The sequence below is a fragment of the Strix aluco genome, chromosome 19 (assembly GCF_031877795.1).
Source record: "Strix aluco isolate bStrAlu1 chromosome 19, bStrAlu1.hap1, whole genome shotgun sequence".
NCBI classification, from domain to species: domain Eukaryota; kingdom Metazoa; phylum Chordata; class Aves; order Strigiformes; family Strigidae; genus Strix; species Strix aluco.
In genome coordinates this window covers 15,658,377-15,673,701 of record NC_133949.1, presented here as the reverse complement: position 1 = coordinate 15,673,701, position 15,325 = coordinate 15,658,377, and the positions used below count along the sequence as shown (strand labels likewise).

Sequence of the window (15,325 nt, the reverse complement as noted above, 5' to 3'; positions counted from 1 at the left end):
CATAACAGATAATCTGGAGCAAGAGCCTGGAGCCAGCTGCAGACACTGGGACCAGCTTTTGGATCCCACAGGTACGTTCAGTAACACAGAGCAAACAGTAAAAAGTAGTATCAGACAGTTCTATCTCCCCATTTTTAATTTCTTTTGCCTCCAAGTTCTGTTTTGCGTGCTTGGCTTTGTGTGGGCTGCAGTGGTCAACGGCAGTGCATTCCCCAGCAGAGAAGCAGATTGTGAAGATAAGTTTATCATGAAAGATGGTGCAGTGGTCAGAATGCTGAGGCAGTCTGTAGGAGCCCAACTCTGTTCTGCTGAACGTTGCCTCGTGGGTGGTACTGGACACCTTTGCCCTGTGGCAGTGTGTCTCACCTGAGTACGGTGATCTGGTGAGGCAGTGTGCCAGGCTACCTTTGTATCTGTTAAATGAGTGAAATCCAGGCCTGTCTTTGTGCCTCATTGTTAAAAATGGACATAATGCTACTGTGCTAGTTTACTAGGATACTGTAAAATCAATACTTTAAAGATCATGGGGTTTGATTAGGATAGGGAATCATAAATTTCTGAGTTATGCTTCTAAAGATGTAATACTTAGAAGTAATAAGAAAACACATCTCCAGCCTGTATAGTGGGGGGAGAGAGGGAAGGGGGAGCCAACCTGTAAACACCAACAGCTCAGGTAACTCTTGCAGTCCCTTAATTAACACTCCCAGTCTCTGAAGACCAGCTTTGGTGGCTGTTTAACTAGTCCAGAGGGATTGAGATTCTAACTGTTGAACCATAGGGATTTACTTGAAAAACAGTCACAATAGCAAAAAAAACCCCATCTGAGAGCAGTAGCATCGTGTCATATCAGTATCATCGTGGGCTCAGCTATACACTGGGTCAATTGACAAGCTTGCTAATGCGGAGTGCAAGATTAATTGGCTTTGGTCAGCCTTTGCTTCACTATCTGAATATCATTATCAGGAATGTAAATGATTATGCAATGCAGAGAAATGCGACAATAGTCTCAGTGTCTCCTTTTATACTTGTCTCTTTTTAAACAGGGCTTTATCTAAATGCAAATGTGATTTCAGCCTTCTGATTAGGACATTATACTGTCATCCATTCCAGAAAAGCACAATTAGCAGATTATTTTATTTCTGACTCAACAGTTCTTGGTTTAGATAGTTTGTATGTTGTGCTATGCATGATATTTAAGTTATCAGAAGATTTACATTGTTATTCAGGATTATAGCCAGATTTTGTGAGGTCAAGGGTTTTTTTTCTTGGCAGATAAAAATGGTAACATTTGTGGGATTCGAGGGGGGATGTTTTTAGAACAAAAGGCAATAGTGCAGATTCTACTATGCTTCATTGTCCTTTTTGTGCCAAGTAAGGGGCAAGTTACAGTAGTAACTATGGAAATTCTCCAATGTTGTGGGGTGTGCAAGTGCAGAGATTAGCCTCACCTGTTTTCAGGATCTATTCACTGTTGAGTTGTACTCATACAGTGCCCCGGGATCTTAGAACTTAATAGTAGGTCAGGTCATAAGATTGGTTCTCATTAAACAGCCATTTTACCAAAATAGCCATCAAGTTTTCCACATGCTGTGAATGTGCAAACACGGAAGGTACATGCTCAGAAAAATACAGACCTTTGGTGATAAACTTCCCTGCAAAGCCTGTCCATGTCACAAAATTTGTAGCATTTTTGCAGCTATGAATCTGTCAGAACTCAGGATTTTTTTTTTCTTTCAGTAGGGAAGCCTTTTACAGTGTATGTTTGATAACGAGACCCAGTGAAAACTTCAAATCTATTAAAGTCCAGTACTTGTGGGAAGATGAAGGAAATTTTTTCCAAAATTCATCAGTGTAAATGCATTTGTCACATGATTTGGATTCAACAGCTCATCATTTTCCTATGAAAAATTACTGCAGTGGAAAATTCCTAATTATCTATAGTGAAATGATATTTTCAATTCCATTGATCACCTTAATCCTTCCATATTCATATGTTTACGTGACTCTGGTTTCTTGCTCTCTCCCACAGCTTTTCTTTATGCTGAAGTAAGCTGTCCTATACATTCCCAACACATGAAGGATCTTTGCTTTTGTGACAGGAAATCTATTGCACCACTTAGGTTTAATTAAAGCAAAATGAGATATGATGAGTTTACACATCAAAGCCTAAAAACAACTCCACAAATTGGCTCTAGTCCCAAAATATATTTCTGGGATCTGTATTGAATTGGGATGTTTCACTGTATTTAGTGGGAGTATGTGAAATACAGGGTCAGTTTCTTAGGGTCAGTGGAATTATACCAATTCTTACCAGCTAAGGATCTAGCCCAAAAAACCTGCATGTTAAGTTTAGGTTCAGATCAACTTGAATCCAACTGCATATTCTAGATTTCAGTACTGGATGATAAAAAACCATATTCTCATAGGTTCTGTGTAAGTAACAAGTTGAATCCTATGCCCAGTTCTAATTTGCCCTGAGGTCAGACAGTGGAGTATAAACCCAGGACATATTTTAATCGGCCACATAGTGGAGTGAGGGGTTAGTTTACAGCTAGGTGCACAGATGGGCTTTAATTTGCTCCCTTGTAGCACTACTTATGTGTTGGTAAGTCACAGTCAGGGATTACAGTACCCTATCACTTACATAAATTAAGATTTTCATCTCATATCTTTTAACATGTATGTGGCTTTATCATTTCAAGAAGTAGGACTTATTACTGTAGCAATTTTTTCCTTCCATAAATACTTTTCATTAAGGGAATTTTGATGATTCACAGATACTTTTTGTTATTTCAGGAAAGCCTAATTTGAGATATAATACCCAGATCCCAACTTTGTCCATGCTTGGGGTTATGGAATGGGTCCATTTTTTGTCTTATTGTTGTTAACCTATGTTTATGCATATTACATGAAAGATAAAAAAAATCTCTTCTGCATGGAGAATGCAAAAATTATGATAATGTCAAAAGCAGTTTAAGCTGGGGTTTTTATAGAGTCCATCCCTTATTTTCAAATATCTACTTTTCCTGTGGTTATTAGTGTTTTGAGACACTGTACTTGCAGGAGACTAGACCATTTTAAGAACAAAAGTGCCATGTATTCAAATTGTGGCATTTAGTTTAACCGTATAGTAATGATGAATGCCCAGCCTTTGCACGAGGCCAGGGAGGCAGCATGTCTCAAGCATTCACCGTCCAGGCACGGCTGTTCCCCTGTGGACCCTTTCTGTACCTTGTGGAGAGCCTCTGTCCTCTGCTGACCGTGGTAGCGTTGCTCCCCGTGTCCAGTCCTGGGCTCTGGGGCACAGCAAAGAAGTCCAATGCCATCAGATATTCTTGGTTGTGAATTGCCCAATTCAACATGCAGCCATTTGGGTGCTAAACAAAAAAATAGCTGTATCAAAGCTTGAATTTCAGAGTTGGGAAGTATGTATGACTGCTGCTGAAGGGAGGAGAAAAGGAAAACATTGGTTGGAGCCCAAGATAGCCCATGTGAAGCTGGTGTAGTAAGTTAATTTCTGTGCCGTGTTTCCTAATGATGAGAGCAGTCTGTAGTCTCAGAGCCGTGCTCTCGTGTCTATATCAGACGCTGGAAGACACTCAGGGTATGGTAATAGAAGATTCAGAAATACATTAAAAAAGCTAGATAGATGTCTGTGGGTGCAACACCTCTAAATAGTAATCCTTACGCTTCAGTAATCTTTTGTAACAGACTCTAGAAGGTGCTTTATTCTTTGGAAAAGTGACTTGATTGATCGCTGTAAATGGCTGACAGATAAAGCTCCTTGACAATCACTGGGCCATTAACATGGCGTTTTTTTTTTTTTTCTGGCATGCCTTGTAGCTGTCTTCTGTTGTTCATTTTCCTTCTTTTTATGACTGTATCTGTTCAGGCAGTTCTTGTTCAAATGTATTGGTAAAGCAGAGAAATATAGTTAGATATATAGAGGGCATCCAGCCTTTATTGAAAAGGTCTTGTTTCCCCTATGTAATTTCATATGGTAAAAAATTCAAGGCTACCAAGGAAAGGCAACATGTATGTTACTGTATTCTTTAACTTCTTGTTATGAAAGAAAAGTAAATTTAGATATTGATAAAAAAAATCTTTATGTACCAGTTCCTCTGAAAAAGACAAACATTGACATCTCCTTCTATAAACTGAATATTGTTGTGACAGAATCCCTTGAACTATCAGTATGTGTCAGGAATATTACTCAGTCTACATATATTGTTCTCATTTGTTACCTGCAGTGCTAAGTGCCAGGGGAAAACTGAAAGAAGGGATTTAGCATGATGTTTGTATAGTAAATGCTTCTTACAGCAGGTGGTGTAAATTGGCAACCCCAAAATACTTTAAGAAGGCAATACCAGTTGAACACTGAAAGTTCAGTTTAAAAGGTAGGGGAGAGTGAGCCAGATGTCAGGTGAAACTAAATATCCTAAGCAGGAAAGGAAAGCAAAGGCATTTGCATAACAAAACAAGATGATTTTCAAAGTTTCATTTGTGTTCTCACTGACACATAGTAGGGGTTTACAGAGGGATCACTGGCCTGAGTGCTAGGGAGAGACTGAAGGGGAGGGTACCAGAATCTGTTTGAAAGTCCGTTTGTATTAGAAGGGTTCCCAAGAAAACAACTTTAGAAAAGAAGTTGAGGAAGGAAGTTAGTGCTGAGAGTGATATCAAGGGTGGAGTGTGAGGTGTGTGCTGGAAGGATGCCCTCAGCTCGCTCTGCTGGAAGAGAAGCCCAGGGGTTGAACCGCATGTTGCAGTTAGAAAAATAACAGCCCCTACGTGCACCTGCTTGAGGGACCTGTGGAGGCCTTCAGCACTTGGCAAGTCAGTCAGACAGGCTGCTCTGCTGTGAGGTGTTCAGTGTGCCAAAACGGAAGGGAGAGCCACTCTGAAACGAGCTCTTTTTATATTTGATGTAATCTGATATTATATTATTGCCCCATCATTGGAAGAGTTCAAAGCCCCATCAGGTCAGGCGGGGCTTCGAGCAACCTGAGCTATTGAAAGATGCCCCTGCCCGTGGCAAGGGGGCTGGACTAGATGATCTTTAAAGGTCCCTTCCAACCCAAACCATTCTGTGATTATATTTCTATTTTCAAAATAGGACACAGACTTGGAATCATGCTATCTAATTTAGGCTCGTAACTGCAGGATCTATATTATAATTTTTGTTTTGCTACTCCTTCTGTGTTCAGTGGAGAGGAGGGCAGGGAGTAATTCAGTCTGTATATTATTTGACTCACATTTTGGAGTTGCTTATCTTTCTACTGGTTGGAGTGGAAATGCAGGGATCTCTCTACTGGTTATTGAGAGTACAATCACCCCCTGTACTCAAATGCCAAAGTGAAATGAATCCAAACCAAAAAATGCATGGAGCTGATGCCCAGCATAGGTTTCATTGCAAAGAGAAAATGATATTTTAGAGAAAACAAGATATGGACATTTTGAAGCCTGGGGGTATTCTGATCTGTATTTTAAGCTGAACTGTTTAGGTAAAGCTATAATTAGCCTGTCTTGAGTGCTTGGGAAGTGAGCTAGCAATTGGACTAGTCAGACTGAAGCCATTTTGAAAAGTCAGCTCTTGGTCTATATTTCTGAATTTTTATAACAACTTTCTGCCCTACATATGGGTTTTTTTGGACAGGATCCAACTCCTGTAGTGTGTGAGGCCAAATGGCTTTTATTAACCAAATATGAAAAAACAGAACTGGAATCAAACAAGCAGAATCAAAAGATTGCAGCAGTATAGAGCCAACTTATTGCCCTCGTGATGGAAGAATGGTTTTCTAATTGTTCGTGAAAGCTAATGGAAACCATATTTTGGCTGTGAATAATTCTCAGGAGGGGTCATTGTGAAGTCTTACCTCATCTCTTGTGCTTTACTGATAGAACGTATCAAGTATTCAAAGGCAGACACACCCCATAAAGCTCAAAGTGCAAGAAACCACTGGTCAGTTTTAGACACTAGAGAAAGATGGACTCTGCTTTAGTGGCACATCACTGACCTGTCAGGCGGGTGCAGATTTACCTTTGTTATGGCATGGCAGTTGTGGGAGGAAGGGATAACCGGCAGAGGGTAAAGGTTATGATGACAGAATCCAGGAAACAACTAATTAAGATTTTCTTGCCCACAAGACCTCATGATATCACACTCAACTGTGTTGAGAGAAGGGGATATTTGAAAATTTGCTCCAGTCAACATCATCTACTTCTGTTACCTGTAACTAAAAATCGGAAATGCTGCTTTTTGCTTTTTGTCCATGGAATCTTTCCTAAATGTTATACCATTTCTGTTCCTAAGATCTTTATTCCAGACTTTAGTAATAACAACAAAATCAAAGTTATTATTATCTTAAATGTTAAATTTGATCTACCTTTTGTCTTTTCATGATGTGTATTATTTCTTCTTGCACTGGATGGGGCACTACCAGCACAATACAAAACAACAGGATTTCCATTTGCCATATTTGACATTGACATCACCCATTTATCCATCCTGGGAATGGCCTTGTCAGCTTTTCTTTCCAAGATCCCCTGAACAGGTAGTCATTAACCTAAGATTAATTAAGGAAGTGACCAAACTGAATCTTGTGCAGGTAGTTGACAAGCTGTGTTGTATTAGCTCCAGTGGAAAGTCATCACAGACATTATAGTGGTGTCTACAGAGCTTGGGGTCAAACAGCCTTTTTTTGGTTGTTTAGGGTTTTTTATAATGTTAATAATGGAGTCAGGTCAAACAGCACCATACATGGATCCTTCAGGTTGTTGCAGTCACAAAAAATGTGGCATATTGGTAATGATCACCAAATTAGGATTTTTGTGACTTTTATGGTTATTTTTCACTAGGGAGTTGGTTGCTGTGATCAGCATTTGTCTTGTGCTGTTTGTTGTGAACATAGATAATACTTGGGGGAAAGTGAATACTTGCTAAAGTGATTTTGAGTAAAGTCACAAATGAACTACACAGAAGCCATTTCAGATGTAAGGAAAGATGTCAGTATAAATAAGCAGGAAAGGGATCCTGACACATGTTCTTCAAAGGTTTATGCCTATTAAGACTATTGTATATCTTAGAATTAGTTTTAATAATTTACATCATCAGCTCATGAGATAGTAACCCTGTTAAGTACTTCCTTAAGACAGTCATCTTTTTCCCTTGGAGGATAGAAAAGCTTTTTCTGGTGCCATCAGAACCTTTCTTAGGGGCTTCCATAACACCCATCAGCTGTGACTCACTATATTTCTGCGGGTCCTTAAAAAATAGTGTTATAAAACTTGCCTGTTGCTACCAGCTAAGCAGGTGGTGAGCTATATTGTGTGCTCTATTAGTCTACACAAAACCAGGCTCATATTACTGTCACCTCCTCCCCATTCCCATCCCACCTGTTTGGCTCATCTGCCTTGTTCTGCCTCATCTTATGACTTGTCATTAGTCTGCCTTGTAAATTCTTTGTGGCAGAAACTTGTTCATTAGATATGTATGTATATATAGTAACCTACCATGATAGAGCCTGAATCCTCGACTGAAGTGTACGGGCACGATTCCCATACAGTTAATAATGCTAATATTGCAAGGCTTTCTCTCTCTTTGCCTGTAGACAAGAAGCTCTGCCACAGGAACAGCTCCCTCTAGTTTTACAAGATGTTACTTCTGACAAAAGAGAGAATCAAAAAAATCAGCATAGCATAGATTTCACCCAATTTTTCAGTAATGGACAGAAAAAATGAGGTGCTCAGATACGACTTTGTACTGTGGCTTTGTGCCATGAGTAAATCAATGTTGTAGAGGCCCATCCCTCAAGAATAAGGCACATCCTGCTTTTTTGTCTTTGAATTCTTTCATTTTCTTCACATAGAAGAATACTTTTTGTGCCTAAAATATTAAAGATTTGCAATGACCTCTACTACTGTAAATCAGCGTAACTCTTGTTACTGATACAGAGGTATGCTAATTTATATCTACTTAGTTATAGACTGAGATGGAATTTTGTTTTACTGAAAATACAGATTACAGTCATACATATCCCATTATGATGGGTATTTTATAGGTACGTAGTGAGGAGATTTTCCCCACTGCAAGAAGAGCTAGTCTATGCACATACACAGCCCAGGCATGCGATAGCTGTGGTGTTCTATTTTGAAATAAATTTGGCCAAAGGACTTAAATTACTTAAGAAAAAGGAAAAAAATACTCCAAATTATGAGTAAGTACCATAACAGGTGCTAAAATAATGCCATACACCTACTTCATTATTCAGTTATTTATTATCTTTATTCTTAAGACTAATGATGTAAAAGTGCTTTTTCCCAAGTGTTAATTTAGCTCTCTGCAGATGGTAACCATCTGTTAAATGACAACTTACAGTATTTGATTAGCACTTTATATAGCTTGGATGGACTTATTGTTACAATATGTAAGTATAGTTAGAGAGGTGAAACTTGTTAGATTTGTTCTTTTCCTGTTGCTGCTACCAAAAAAATGAAATACTTCAAAACTATCAATATTTTTGCCTGTCTTCTGCTATATTTATACATGTTATTTCAAGTTAAAGCCTGACATTCATAAGCCAGTTCACTAGTTACTCTTGAGAATGACAGTACTAGGAAATATTGTTAAATTCCAACACCTTTTGTAGTAACTATGAGCATCCTCGGTGAGGGTGGGCTCTTAAGGGTGCTCAAACACTGGAAGCTTGAATGAATCCAAGAATTGTGGCTTATCAAGTAGATAACTCCCTTGGGGCTGTGATAGTGCTTTGTATACTTATAGCAGCTTACACTGTGGGTCTTTTAAAACTAGGAAAAAATGTAATATTGCAATACGCCTTAATATTACCGTGATAAAGCGATCTTCTTGCATGAACTGCATGCTTTGGTATTTCAATACCTTGATCAGTGACATCTAAGCCCCATCTGTCTATAAACTAAGCAAGTTCTCATTCATTTCATATTGTGTTTTCTTCTAAAGTTTCTTCAAGTTATACTGCTAAACCTTGATTTGCTGGCCCTGTTTTCATTGTCGTAAAATTACTTTACACTTTTCTTTCTGTGTTTTCAGTAAGATTCATTAGGTATTTTGACTTGTGATTTTTATTTTCAACAGCTAAAAAGCTTGATCATGGCCCCACTGCCGAATGCTGAATTAGTTCAGAACTCTTTGCAGTTATATCGTTACCTGCTTCGATGCTGTAAGCAACTTCCTGAAGAGAATATTCGTCAGCATTACAGACATGCAGTCAGGCAGGTGAGAAGCAGGCTTCTTTTCTGTTGGTGGAATTCATTGTTGAGGGGTGGTTTTGGTTTTTTCTTCTCCTACAGTTCGAACCAACTTTTTATAACTCCTGGCACTTAAAAAATTATTCTTCTGCAAGCTTGAAACATTAGTGGATTTACAAGATTATACTGGGAGTATGTGAAGGAGCATTTCTTTGTTTGCTTTGAATCTGAAACCTTCTATTTTCCTTGCCCTTCATCTCTAATCCTTGTGTTAGTCAAGAGAGTGAACAATCATTCCTTACTCACCTAAACATGTCTTTTATGGTGAAACTTACTGGTTCCTCGTCAGTCATTTTTTAATATATATATATCCTGCCCCCAACCCCCCCCAACTGGGTAACTCTCATCTAATTGTTCCTATGGAAGTAATGTCACGCCTTTGATCATACCTGTTGTCCTGTGTCTTTCTAGTTTTAGCATACCAGACAATTTCAGTTGTTGTTCTGAATTGAAGTTCTCTGGGTTTTTTGCTGATGATATATGAAAGGAGTAAAATACTTAAAATGAAATTACATTTGACCAGACTTGTTAGGACAATAGCACAGCCAGGCACTACAATGTATATTTTTACCTTTTCAGATCAACAGTTTGTTTTGCAGCAAATATTTTCTTTGAGATTTAAGTGATCCTTGTTGTGACAACCATTGTGTTAAGTTGGCTAATCAGTGTAACACTTTGAATGTTGCAGAGTTTCAAAGTTCATGCCGATGAAGACAATCCTGAGCGAATCCAGCAGATTATTAAGAGAGCCATTGAAGATGCTGACTGGGTTATGAATAAAGTAAGTGCATCAGATTGTCTAAATTTCACACTCTCAGTTCAGATCAAAGAAGAAAACATCAGAAAGCAAGTTAGGAACAGTAAACTGGTCCACTGTCCTGAAGTGTCTGGGTGAAAGGAAATACCTAGCCACTAGGGATTTATGATTGTGATCATTCTTCTTCAAAAGTTCTCCTTTGTCAATATAAACTTACATGCATTTTTTAGAACCAATGATGCTTTAAGTTAGTCTCTGTTTAAATCTTTGTTTCCATGAAGATTCTGTTAAATTTCAGCAGTGGTGGCTAGTATGACTAATAAAAAAAAAAAACCCTACAATATTTTGCAAGCTTCAGTTTGTTGATCTGCATCAGCTGCTTTCCTAGCAGGGACCCATCCTCTCTTAGTTTATGTAAACTCTCAGAAGGATTTACCTTTTTTCTCATATCTCGCCTGCCGCTGTGCAGATCAGGGTTAGACAGCATAGTGGCAAAATTGTTGTAATTGGTTTACTTGTGCCATAGTCAGCACCCAGCAGATGTGCCTCTTCACTCTCACAGCACTGAAAGAGACTGCTCAAACTGGTTTCTTAGATAAAAGAATGAAGACTGTTTACCATTAGACAGCTGAGTGTCACCTGCACTTCCTTGGATTTAAATCTGGTTGGGGAGCATGATACGTTGACGTGTATTTCCCAGAGTACAATGAAACAAGTCAAAAGTTCAGCTTGCTCTAAATATCTGTGATTTAATTTACTAAATGACTGTTAAGTCTTTCTCTCTGCCGGTCCATGAAATCCAAATGAGAATTGTTACAGGAGCAAGCACAGATTAGTCATAGATTATAAAATTATAGCAGTAGCCAAATCCCAGCAGTTACAGCCTAGTAAATAACTGTCTGTGCCTGAATCTGATTTTATTCTCCCTACAATTATGAAAAGCTTCATTCTGATTCTGCTACAGAGATTGTAGTCTGCTTCATTGGAAGGCTGGTAATTGAACTGTGTGAGAGGAGGATCAGATTCACAGTGCCTGCCAAGAAGCATTATTTTATATTGTGGAGAGAAAGCCTATCAAATTTCAATCTAACTTAAAGGAAACCGAGATAATTTTATGTAAATCATGAAGAGGGTTGTAAATCCTTGTCAGTATGAACTGTCATTTTTAGTTATGCGCTCTTTCCCACAAGTAATTTTCTTTCTCTCTTCTTTTTTTAGTATAAAAAACAGGAGTAGAAGAGGAATGATGAAGACAATGTCATTGGTAAACATCCTTAGAGGACTTGCAGTCAAGCCTAGTGCTATATTATAGTTATTGCCTGGAGTTTTCTCTTCGATAATACAAATACAGTCATTTATATCTCATTGGGATGTCATGAAGCTAAATTAGTATTTCTGAAGCTATTTGAGTCTGTGGATTAAAAGGCACAGTCTAGGTTCAAAGTATTAGCTTGTTTAATCACAAACTGTAGTTTAAAGCCCAAACTTGTTTAAGCTTATTGTGCAGGGTATTCGGTGGCAAGGGTCTTCTGCATAAGTAACGTTCTGAATGATGGTAGTCAGTCTGTTATGTCGGATCATCTTCTGTCAGGACCATAAATTATGTTTTCAGAGTGCAGCAGAGGAATGACCAGAGCACGGGCCTGGTTTTTATCTAGCAGCAGACACAAAAGTGTAGGCTACTGCGTGGAGAACATACCCACCAGAACTTTAAGCCTCTCAGAAACTTGAACCACAGTATTTTCCACTTGCCTGTCAGTGCTACGGGCATACTTTCATTCTACTCTGTGGGTTTGCACTTGAACTTGGTTGCCTTTTCTTATTTAAAGATAGGTGCCTGTCACCCTGATCCCTAAACTCCCCAGAAAAAGGATGCCATTCAGACGGGTTTTGTGCACTGAATGGTATAATCACTGAAATGTGCAATGTTGGACAGCTATAAAGGCCTTCACAACTCTTTGCAACATATAATAAATGTCCTTTAAAAACGGGAGTCCATGTCCTTTTTTTAAAAGACCGTCTTTTCACTGCCCTAATAGAATTTCGCCAGGGAAAACTCAATAGAAATACTAGCTATCTTAAATAAAATTAATTTAGGGGTAAAAGAGTCTCCTTTTGAAACATGACCTTTGCTTTTAGCTGTGTTTTAACTTTATGCCTCCAGGTGGCAGTGCATGCTGCGATGCGTATCCGAAGTCCTCAATCTTCGAGTGTTGGTGTTTTTTACTGTTTCCGAATTGTTGAGCTTCCTCACCTGCCAAAATAGAACTCAAGTGCTAAGGCAGATCTCTTATTAGGCTCCAGATTTTCTTTTTTTCATTCAGCCATGAAAGAAACAAAAAGAAAATCCTAGCTCAAAATAGTGGAGAAGAATTTGACAAGTGCTATAAAAGAAACGGGGGCCACAAGTGAGTGTTTATGCCATAAAGTATCGTATCAAAAAATTTCCTCTGCTAATCCTAAACTCCACTTTTCAAGAATTCCTGCCCTCTTATTCTTTCTTCTTCCATCACCACTATTGTTCCGTTCTCTAGTCCTACATCTTTCACATCACCTTACACACCCTCAACTTTTGTTCTTGTTCTACTTAATTCTGTTCTCTCTCATCCTGCCTCTCTACACTTCTTTCTCTTCCTCTAATTCTTGTCTGACAGGTGCATCAGAAGATGCTCAGGTATTATGCTGGGGCCATCCTTCTGCTTGATTTCAGGCAATAGAGTTTCTCAACAAAGTAGGTGTAAGTTTTTCTTACATGAGGAAAGCCACTCGTCTTTCTACTTAAATACATTTTTTTGAAAGTACAGCCATTCTGGTTAAAAATTTCAAAATAATTTGATGCAAGGTAGAGCACAGGAAACTTCAGCATTGACAAGGAATATCCAGTATTAAAATGAACACTGTAATAAAAAAGCTGAAGCAAATTTGATAGTAGATATTTGAATGTGCTACTTGTAATCCAGAACAGCAAACAGATGCCCATGCTCTACTCCAATTCTATTACATATTTGATCTGTAGCATGGAGAAACGCTGAGCTTTAGAGCAGTGCAGTGGGGAGAACTGTAAGACTCAGTGGGGTTAACAGTGTATGGAAACATCCTAGTTTCCTGAACTCTAAATGCAGTGTGCTCAACAACTCTCTCTTGCTTTAATTGTCTGGCTTTTTGTAGTGTGAGACATAATATTTTGTTCAATTACTAAATAGGATAATTGTTTGTGTATATATCATTCTTACATGCCTGTTGTTTAATTTGTGGATAGTTCAAGAGAGAAAGCACCAAGGAGCTGGAAGGTGCAACCATGGCATGTCTGCAGCTCCAAATGTCTGAGGTGCCAGCTGAGATATGGGAACACCAGACCAAAGGTATGATAGATGTAACTGATATGGTAGGACCAGGATCTGTGAATTTTAGATTTTAGAAACTGGTAGAGCATGCAGTTCTTAAGGTGCAGAGGGGGACATGGTTGCTGAGGCAGGAGACATCATGACTAAATATTTTGACAGTGATTCAGTTGTAGGCCATGATGAGATGTCTGAGTCTTCATACAAACATAAACTGGTTTTCAAAATAACAAACCTTTTAAGAGAATGGAAATACAATGTGAAGATAACTTTATTTACTCTGTTATATGAAATAAGTAATTTTCTTGGTGGTGGTGAGACATGATGCAAACAACTATTTACTTCCTTGTAATAGTGGAAGTAACCCAATGTCTGACAGGTGTTTCCCTAATGACTGGGCTGAACTGTCATTCAGCTGTACAGCTGAGGCTTTCATGTTTTCAAGACGTTATACAAGTTCTATTCTTCAGCAGAATGATTTGAGACCAAAGCTGTTATATTAGCCTAGATATAGATGAGAACCTGAACTCTGAAAAGGGATTTGCATAGAGCTTCAATACTTTTGACCAAAATTATTATCCAGAAAACTTCTACTCAGAAGTCATTTAATCCTGGAGTTGCCCTAATTTACCACTCACTGACCTGTTTGACCTGAGAGGTTATGTGGGAAATTGAGTTCTCTTCATCAGTATCCAGGGTCATCTTTGAGCAACTCTCTGCTTCTCTGCTGCTCAGCCTGGCTGAGGCTGAAGAACTGGTCTCTGTTCCACCAATGTCTTCATTTGGTGTTAATGCCACTGCGCTAACGAGCAGCTGCCAGTGGCTCTAAGAGGGCCAGCTGTGGGAAAGGCAGGCACAGGCATAACTAGTCCTGCTGCTCCCAGGGGAACACTTCGCTGGCCAGTCCCCTCCATGGTTCTCTGGCAGCAAAGAAAAGATCAACACCAGACAGATTAGTGCATCTGTTTCCATAGTCAGTCATCCAGAATCTCTGAAAATAAAGATGCTGGGTGCAAATTAATAGGGGATACAAGAGACTGTGTTGTATACTGCTAAAGTTACTATTGCAAACTTTAAAAGAAAAAAGCTGACAGTGCTCACTAAACTGTTGAGGCAACAAAGGATAATGTCAATAAAAAGGGACAAGCCTATTCTATTCATAGGGTTTAGTTTCTTTTTACTCATTTGAAATGAGTTCCTCATTTCAGTACTTGTATATCATGCCAGTTCTGGTAAGTAATGGACTGTTGATAAGTATCTGCAATAATTGAATGATTAAGGGCTCATCACAAGGTCATGTCAAAGCCCCAGTTTTTCTTGAACCCACTGATAAGCACTCCCATAGTCAGCACTCAGTTACCAGCATCACCGTCAGTGTGGAATAGTATCACCTGGCCATTTGTTAGCCTGAGGGTTTTCATTGTGTTTACCAGAATGTAATAACTGCATTCTGGAGACAACAGTTTTGCATCTGATTACTGTAAGATGTTGAGTCAGTAATTTCTAAGTACTCCTCTACAATTAGGAGTTGAGTGAAACAAAGGTTGTGTACAGGCAACTCAGTTAATCTAGAGAGAGGGTTTCATAGAAGGCTTGTTGTGCAAGACAAGCATTAGAACAAGGAAAAGACAGTTGGGAGACTTGTTTAATAGGTTGGGGTTATGCTTTTAACTCTTGAAGTATGGAGAAACAGATTGTTTAGATCACATTTTAGCTAAGGAAAATGAGAAAACATTTCTTAGTCATTAGCTCCAGGTTATAGACTTAGCAACGTTCAGTCTTAGGACAGAACCAAATTTGGTGCTATACTTTCCTTTCTATATATATGTAACATTGGGAACCAAAAGCTGAAATTGTGTGTAAATAATCTGTACACTACGAATATGGAAGTAACACACCTAGAAAGACTGCAACAATGACAGTAGGTTAGTCGATGTGT

At 38.7% G+C, this 15,325-nt stretch overlaps 1 protein-coding gene across 30 annotated transcripts in view; it reads left to right on the top strand.

Annotated features, from left to right (window-relative positions):
• The window catches only part of LYRM9 (LYR motif containing 9), a 51,672-nt gene that overhangs the window by 28,637 nt on the left and 7,710 nt on the right, over positions 1 to 15,325 (top strand). For 16 of the 30 annotated variants that reach the window (XM_074845094.1, XM_074845090.1, XM_074845089.1 and 13 more), the window contains 5 exons: positions 9 to 71; positions 9,116 to 9,256; positions 9,977 to 10,069; positions 11,264 to 11,309; positions 12,210 to 12,298. In XM_074845094.1, the coding sequence (XP_074701195.1) occupies positions 9,131 to 9,256; positions 9,977 to 10,069; positions 11,264 to 11,281 (237 nt within the window). In that variant the 5' untranslated portion in view covers positions 9 to 71; positions 9,116 to 9,130 and the 3' untranslated portion in view covers positions 11,282 to 11,309; positions 12,210 to 12,298. Of the gene's footprint in view, positions 1 to 8; positions 72 to 6,387; positions 6,555 to 9,115; positions 9,257 to 9,976; positions 10,070 to 11,263; positions 12,039 to 12,209; positions 12,299 to 15,325 lie in introns of those variants that run through there. The other 14 variants (XM_074845103.1, XM_074845101.1, XM_074845099.1 and 11 more) reach the window with 4 other exon arrangements.